This window comes from Dermochelys coriacea, chromosome 3 (genome assembly GCF_009764565.3).
Source record: "Dermochelys coriacea isolate rDerCor1 chromosome 3, rDerCor1.pri.v4, whole genome shotgun sequence".
NCBI lineage: Eukaryota > Metazoa > Chordata > Testudines > Dermochelyidae > Dermochelys > Dermochelys coriacea.
Window position 1 is genome coordinate 25,778,560 of NC_050070.1, and position 8,417 is coordinate 25,786,976.

Here is an 8,417-nt window from a genome sequence, read left to right on the forward strand (position 1 = left end):
TGTCCCACCCACAAAATGTTCTTCCTGCTCCTGAGGAAAAAGCAACCTGTCAATCTTGATTCTGCAGCATACACACTGCTTGTCTTCTGTACTTATTGCCCCCCAGGATTCAGAAATGGCATTTGTGCAGCATTACAAGCCTTCTGTGGCAGTGCTGGGATACAGCACAGCTCAGTGCTAAATAGCACAGCAAGACTGCTCCCTAAGTGGAAGTGGGATTTTTAACATATGTCTGAGCATTGTTAATAGATACTTTGGCATTTAGACAGAATACAAACTACAAACCAGCACAAATTTTGCCTCTCCTAACAAATGGTGGCCAACCTTTGGGGTATGGCTTTTGATAAAGTAAGAAAGAAGGAACAGAATTAAACTGAGGCTCAGATCCTAAGATCCTGGTTCACTACACTGACACTTCTCTTTCCTCCCCATGGCAGTTCATTCCACTGCTCTCACCATATGCCTCCGGCACTGAAAGCCAGATCACCAGCTGGTGGAAAACAGCATTGCATCCTAGCCTTGAGAGTGCTGTGCATTAAGTGACTGATCCAAAGCCTACTGAAGTCAATGGGAGTCTTCAATGGGCTTTGGCTAAGGCCCATAGAGAACTCATGACATCAAAGAAAAGATCTGACATGTGGATTGACACAAGTACATTATAACTGTTCCCATTACAATTACTTTGTTAACAGAAAGGGTAATTTGCTGGCTTCTCACCCCTCCTGAAGTGTAAGTATAGGGGGGCTCGAATCATGTCTTTATGTCTCATGGGCACCATTAAACTTACAATAAAAGAGGATAACTACATTTATAAATAAATAGTGAAGAGCACATCATTTAATTGCTATTTATTTTCATAAACATGAGGTATTTCAAAGTGCTATAAGACGCAGCACTAAATGTACATCGTTGGAAGAAATTAAACACAGAACTTTGCAGTTATCCAGTTCTATGCACCAAACATTAACAAATACATTAACTGGAAGAAACAGGCTAGGAAAAGGCATATATAGTAAATTTCTTTACAAAAGTTTTCTTAGTTCAAAAAAGTGATAAAGTAATATCTACTCAAAACTTTCACAACTCATTTTCATACGAAAATATAAGTATCAAATTTAGTTATGTATCAGCATCATACTAAAGTATACAGGCAGTGTAAGAATTAGTACAGTACATAACAGAGATTAACAATATATTTGTATACAAAAACATGCTCCTCAAACATTGAGGTATTACAGTACTTAGGTATGAACTTCCAGTCAAATACTGGTAGCAAGAGCCACCTCTCATAACCCAAGACATGTACAAAAGGCAAGTGTGTAGATGGTATTTACAGAAAATTCCTACAGAGGTACAAATGGTAACCCCTAAAGTAACATCTGTTAGAACATAAGCACCATTCAAAATTAGGAATGAACGTTTTTAAACTTAACTAGGTGTCATCAGCAGCTCCAAAGGCTCAAACTTTTAAAGAACATCTATAGTTCTTAAGAAAAAAATACAAGGGCAGTCCATCATTGTTTGGCAGTCTGTTAAGCTCCTTGCAAGAACATCCATGTGCTCTGTACCCGGATAACATAGATTGTTAACTACTTGAGGGACTGGATTGAAAGTAAAACCAACATTCTTAACGTCAAAAAACACAATTTTTTTTTAAAAGAATCAAAAATGTGCAAAGTGGCAGTGACTGTCCAGGTCAGACAAAAACAAAAAAAGTTTAGCAAGTCCTTGTGTGTTCTATTTTCTTTAGCAACTGCTGTTGTCTGGCTTGCAATTTTTCCTTTTCTAGCAATAACTTGTGTTCCTCTGCCTGAAGGGAATGGACATAATCAGTGGCTTTTTTCAAAATGACCACTTTTGCAGCCTTCTCATTTTTAACCAGTTCAGGTACATGGTCCCTTAATGTGAGGAAACTAGATCGCAGGTCATTACGCCGCTGACGTTCCAGAATATTGTGGTTGCGTCGACGTTCACTATCTTCTGAATCTGAGTTTCGAGGACTTGAACTCTTAGACTTTGGTTGGATCATGGGTTTTATTGGACGGGGCACCTCATTTTTTAGCTTTTTCTGCGGCGGGGCATCTTCGCTTTCCATGTATGGAGAAGGGGCAGCGTAATTATGCTGCTGGTGAATCGGAGCGCAACGCTTTAGAATCAGTTCATTCTGCTGCATTCTCACCGATGCCAAGGTGGCATTTTTAGGGCGCACAGTAATAGTAAGAGTAGTAACAGCCTTGTTGGAGGAGGAACGCCTCTTCTCCACTGTCACAACATCAATTTCTTCCTCTTCATCCTCTTCCTCATCATCATCTTTAGAAATACAAAATGTAAAAAAGAAAGTAAGTTGTTCCCTCCAAAAAAAGTATTCACACAGGACCTTGAAATTTAAAAAATTAGTAACATATCTGTGTGAATTCTCAGGACAAACAGCAACCTGTAAGTATTTAAGTGTTCAAAATATGCACAAATATTAGGATAAAAATAAGGTGCATATACTAACTATCTGCAGATAGATGGAGCTAGATAAATATAGACACACCATGCATACACTAGACCCAGACACAATAAGTGGGAATTTGCTAATCCTAAAACCAGATAGTTTTCTGCACTTTTAAGCTGTATAATAGGAGGATCCATAAAGGTGCAACCCAAATAAACACATTAGAGGAAACAGTATTTGAGAAAATGCCCTAATTTATACATTAGCCAACAAACTAGGGTACAGAACACACAGTGTGCGCAAGCGCGCACACACCCACAACACCTCCCTTGCTTGATCAAAAAAAGAGCCAGAAAACTAAACAATCGCTGGATTTGTTCTGATGCAGAATGTGAAGCTGTTCCAGTCTGAGAGTCCCTTTAAGCCAATGTTTTGGTTTGCTGCCAAGAAGACAGCTGTTGGGAGGAAGTGCTTCCTCACAGAAAGCTGTCAAGCCACAGACATTAAAGGGACAGTGAGCCTTTTGAAACAGGAGGCTTATCATCGAGTTTATGATGATGGTCATATGGATCTACTCATTTACATGAGAGAAACTGTGTTTACAATTGAACTGGGCTTCTCTGCAACTACAGATGGGTTTCTTTTACATGAGAGGAATTTTTTGCATCAAGATTTTCCTCTGCCTGTCTTAATCCAAAGACCCCAAAATCAAACATTTCCCTGCTAAATTATTAGACTGCCTAGCCATTCCAAAACCATGTACAAGGCAGGATGATTTTACACTAAAAAACACTTTTACTGTATGGTCAATGCACTATTTAAACAATACATTTTGCATAAACTGCATTTTATTTGGCCCCATGAATGAATTTTGAGATTAACCACACCGTATGCTTTGGCATGGGAAAAGATTAAAAAAAAAACCACTCCAAGTTCATCCAGCATCTGTTAAGTATAAACATGCTCAGAATAGGATGCCCTTTAGTTATATACCACTGACTGCTTTATCATCAGCTGCCTGCCAAAGGGTCTCCTTCAAGGAATCCTTTCAAATAGGCAATGTCCTAGGGCAAGCATGCTGCCACCTACTGGCAAATCCATATACCTGTTAGAAATAGGAGGGAGTAAAACATATGCACCCACTTGGACAGTATGTTTTTATCAATGAAGTAAAACAAATGAGAGTGGTCTGGGATTTTTCAAGCTTCCCCTCTTCCAGGCTAACTTTAGTGGCACACATACATCGATCCGACCTCTTCTGAATCTGCTGGTGGTGGATTCTTTCCCAGCCTCCCAGCTCTTCCACAGCAGGGGTTCCCATGCCCTAAGGGCTCACATCACTGTAATGTTTTACACTGAACTGATTGTGCAATATTTGTTCTTCCCCAGCTCCACCCCCCCCATGCTTCAGCTGCCCTTTTACTTACCTCTCCTCTCTCTCTGCCCAAGCCCTTCAAGGCAGGGGGCTTCCTCAAGCACTCAGGCATATGGCAACCAACTTTCCCCCAATCTTTTTTTTATTGACCCACTGAGATGCAAGAAACAAAGAAAGGGGGCATGAACTAGGATCACGGATTTATTTTCTTTGGTCTCCTGACCACATGGGTGCAGGAGGGGGGAGGGAAGACGGAGCTTAATTTTGATTACAGGAAGGAAAGTGTGAAGAGAGAAAGAGAGAAAGACCACCCGTTCTTTTTTCCTCACCGCCAATAACCTAAGGCAGCCTTGCAAAATGTTCATGATAATGTACCAGCCAGGTACATTACTCACCCACCTTACCAGGATAATAAAAAAACTAATGCTAATTTACTTGACCAGCAACTAACATTCACCATAAGTGAACTGAATTTTGCAAGGCTGTCCCAATGAATTCACTCTCTCTGTCTACACCTTTGTTTGGGGGAGATGCATCATAAAGGTGATGCTGCCCACAAAGCTGCATTTGAGGGTGGGGCAACCATGCACACACAATACCTCTGGGGATATGCACACAGGCTAACAAATCTGTGATGAGCGGAGTATTTACCTGAGTCACTGAGAGTATCATCTCCTGAGCTGCTGTTGGCTCTGGTGGCACTTGTGTGACAGCTGCTGCCCCGGGTGGTAGCTGCTGCCCCCTGTGCGATCCCACTGCTCCCACTAATGTTCACCCGGATGCCAGCCATTCCCCCTGTTGCTGGGGCTGCAGCTGCTGCCACTGGCTCCTTCTTGTTAATGGGGAAGGGGAACACCACGGCAGGATCCACACACTCTGACACAGAGTTATTGAGCTCTGCTTGGCTGTTGGTGCCCCCAGGGCTGGTGGTGGTTGTGGATGCACCAGCTGTCACCGGTGCCACTGCTGCTCCCACTTTGCTCTGCAGTTTCTCACTCACTGCCCTCTCCAGCTTCTCGCGGGCAGAAAAGCCACTCCACATACAATCCTGAATGATGATGGAGTTGAGGTTGTTGCTCTCCCCAAAACCTGTCTCCAGTAAGTCTCCTCCATCCGTGCTTCCCCAAAGGTCGGCCTCAGGGGGCAGCAGCAGCAGTTCAGATGCCCAGTCCAGAGGATCACGGGTTCGGAATCCCCCTAGAGCCACCCCTCCCCATAGCAGTGGGGCCCCTCCTGGGGGGTTCTCCTGAAGTCCTGCCCGACTGGGAGACAGAGGAGGGGTAGGCAGGAGTTCAAACTTTTTCCAGATGTCCTCCCCTGGGGGAGCAGAGTCCGGACCGCACAAATAGAAATCATCTTCATCTGGATAGAAGCAGGGCTGCAAAGAGTCAAACTCGAGGTCTGGGTTTTTACTGACCATTCCTGGCATTACTGGGTTCCTTCTGCTGATTCCTTGGTTGGGCTGTTATTTAGAGGGAGGTTTGAGTGCGTTTCCACTGAGAGAGAGAGAGAGAGACTTCTCTCAACACCTGAAAGAAAATTTTAAAAAAAATAATCAAAAATAAGCAACTAGTTAAAACAGGAGGAAATACATTTCGATAGATTACTGTATAACAATTCATTCCTCCCAATTAGAAAAAAGTAAAGCCCATAATCATTAAAATGCCGCAGGAATGCACGGAGCACTCCCTTAATGCTGCTTAAACCACTCAGACAAAACAAAACAAAAACCCAAACAACAACAACAACAACAACACACACAATCAGGACAGCCTGTACACACACGTGCAAACTTTTCTGTTTTAAGCCTATGCTCTGTAAGAAAACACGCCAGAAAGGGACAGGAGATCTGCAAAGGGGTGGCTGTGCAGCTTTACACATTGCAAGCTCTTCAAACTGCTTCAAAGAACCAAACACAGAGTAACCCAACCAATACACTGTACATATATATATGCAAATATATATATATATATATGCAAAGCTTGATACCGCAATCGCTCCAGAAAGCCCTCTTAATATGCCAACAAAAGTAGTAGAAGTTTCCCCCTTTTTGTCATCCACAGAACGGTGCAAAGAGGACAGAGGAGGATGCAAAAGGGGCAGAGGAGAGGCAGCTCCGTGCAACTTTACAACTTGCCAGTTCATTCAAGCAAAGCTACACAGAGAAACCCGCGCACAACACACGGGCGGAGGGGGATCGGAAGTAGCAAAATGCAGCAAACCTTACATAATAATTTCAATTAAAAAAAAAAACAAAGCCGGCACTAACAACAAAGCCCTTTGATACAGCAACAAGGTACAGGAAGTTTCTCTCTTGCTCAGCTGCACACTGAGCAAAGGGGTGAAAGGCTGAAGATGCAACAAGGGAACTTTGCACATTGCCACTACATTCAATGAGACCTGCTACAAACAAGCTTTCGATCCCCTCTCCCTCCGGAAGATTCCTTCATTGTGCCCCTGACCAGTCCACCACAACCCCCTTCCAGCACCGGAGCCCGGTTGCATCAGACATTTAAAATGACCTTTTAAGTCTGGAACAGGCGTTCAATGTCCCCCTTCACCTCAGCTAGCGCAACCCGCAGGAAAATCGGTTTGCTGAGTTTCAAACAGCTGACATTCAAACTAAGACCAAAAGGAAAATCTCCATAAAAAAAAAAAGCCTTATGATGAAATGCAATGAAACGAGCCCAGCTCAGCTGCTCTCTCCCTGCCCCGCCCCCCTGACCGCTTCCACTATTGTACCATTTTTCTACTTACAAAATCTATTGCAACCGTTTAAAATAAACCAAAGCAATGAAACTTCTCCTACAAAACACAGCGATGTCCATGCAACAGCTTCAAAAACCCTGAGGATTTCCTTCTGGTCAGTGAAAAACCCCCCCATGAAAATCACTGAACTGCCCCTGCATTCCCCCCCACCCATCCTCCCTAGTTTTGCAACTCCAATACAACGTGAGGCTTTATTTATTTATTTGGTTTTGCCCTCCCTTCTTATTACAGCCGCGGTCCCTGCAGCTGCCTCTTCTTACCTCCTCCTTGGTGATGGGTGGTGTTGCAAAAGGGGGAGGGGGGCAGGAAAAAAAAAGAGGCAGATGATCTTGTATGTTGCACTTTATTGAGCGCCAGCCCGCTCGTCCCCCAAGGCTGGCTTAAGCCTCCACATTCACCCTTTGCTTGCAGACAGATGACTGTCACTGGCTGGCTTTGAAGCTCTTAGATATTATTAACTAAAAAAAACCCTGACACACCCGGGGAGGAAAAAGCGAGAGGAGAGAGAGGCTTAACCCCACCTCCCTAATTTCCATAAAAGCAGGGGAGGTGCCTGGCATTTGGCGCCAAAAGCCCCTTTGCTCTTTATGCTTTGCAAGGAGAATTAGGTCCAATTCCCTTTGCAAATAAATAAGAATAAAAAAGGAGAATGCAAAATCCGAGCTGCACGCCCGGGCACCCTGAGCTGTTGGGGGGGGGGTTAGGTTGTAATTGCACCAATGATGTGCCTATTCAGTGCTTTGCATGGAGCGCGGAGGAGGAGGGTGGGTGCTTTTAGGGTCCTGCTCCTTTGTATCTCTCCCCCCTCCTCCCCCCCCCCCGCCTTTTTAAGAGAGTTGTATCTATTCAGGCTTGCCGGCGCGATTTATTTTGCAGCAGATGCTAATAAGAGAAGGGACGATCTAGGCGGCGAGCTTCGCCAGGACAAAAAGGAAGTCATTATGGAGGGTTCAATCCAAGGTGTCGGATTGATTCTGTTGTTGTGCAAATAACAACCCAGTCTGCCCGGGTGGGGGGCAGGGGTGGTGAGCACCGCAGCGGCGCTGCCCAGAGGAGGCAGATTGCAAAGTAAATAAATAAAGGGGCTGTACCCCCTTCCCCCCCCCCTCCCGGCAGTCCCTCTGCCCTAGTCCTGCCCCTCCCTGTAAATAAATAATTAAAAGAGCGCTTGCCGCACAAGCTTTTCCTCTGCAAAAGGCGACACCTTGCGGAGGCGAGAGGGAGCAGAAGCGAGGCGGAGGCGCCCCGCGCCTGGCCGAAGAGCGGCGCGGCGTGCGGGGCGGGCTCCGAGCTGGAGGCAGCCGTGCAGGAGGGGTGGGGAGCGGCTGTTTTCTAGCTGGGAATGTCCCGGAAGGGAGGGGTGAGAGGGGAGCAGGGGTGCTCAGGAGGCGAGGGGTGTGTGCGTGGGTTAGTGGGTGCGGGCAGTGATTAAAGTGCCCTGAAAACAGCGAGTGGCCTCATCATCTGGGAGGCGCGGCTAGGGTAACCCGATGAAGTGAGCTGTAGCTCCCGAAAGCTTATGCTCAAATAAATGTGTTAGTCTCTTAAGGTGCCACAAGTCCTCCTTTTCTTTTTGCGCATACAGACTGACACGGCTGCTACTCTGAAACAGGGCTTCAAGTGCCCCGCTCCAGGGCCCAGCTCCAGTGGTATTGATTTATTTTGGCTGATGGGTAACCCCTTGACACGCCGCCCCGTACCCTCGCACGTACTCTTCACGCACAGGGAGGTGGGATTTGGGCATTCTTCTCGGGAACCTTTATTTTGAAAGCAAGTCTTTTTTTGTGCAACCTGGTGTCTTCCAAAACCAAAAAGCTTAGTATTGTGTGAGCT

The 8,417-nt window shown here is 45.3% G+C and overlaps 1 protein-coding gene across 5 annotated transcripts; it reads right to left on the minus strand.

The window, feature by feature from the left end:
- Positions 1-807: 807 nt before the first annotated feature.
- Positions 808-7,265, minus strand: MYCN (MYCN proto-oncogene, bHLH transcription factor). 5 transcript variants are annotated; one of them, XM_043510228.1, is made up of 4 exons: positions 6,573-6,728; positions 6,338-6,456; positions 4,467-5,344; positions 808-2,310 (listed from the first exon to the last, which is right to left on the minus strand). In XM_043510228.1, the coding sequence occupies exons 3-4, from the start codon at positions 5,242-5,244 to the stop codon at positions 1,718-1,720; spliced, it is 1,371 nt and encodes a 456-aa protein (XP_043366163.1). In that variant the 5' UTR covers positions 5,245-5,344; positions 6,338-6,456; positions 6,573-6,728; the 3' UTR covers positions 808-1,717. The 5 variants fall into 5 exon arrangements, with proteins under 5 accessions (XP_043366163.1, XP_038252087.1, XP_038252089.1 ...); XM_038396159.2 differs by lacking the exons at positions 6,338-6,456; positions 6,573-6,728 and adding an exon at positions 6,845-7,265; XM_038396161.2 differs by lacking the exon at positions 6,338-6,456 and having other exon boundaries at positions 6,573-6,747.
- Positions 7,266-8,417: the final 1,152 nt, after the last annotated feature.

Bases quoted from the DNA above. Each gene is read 5' to 3' on its own strand.
- MYCN (XM_038396159.2), bottom strand. From the start codon at position 5,244: ATGCCAGGAATGGTCAGTAAAAACCCAGACCTCGAGTTTGACTCTTTG. The intron at 2,311-4,466 runs GTAAATACTCCG...GTATTTCTAAAG, and splicing joins TGATACTCTCAGTGACTCAG to ATGATGATGAGGAAGAGGAT.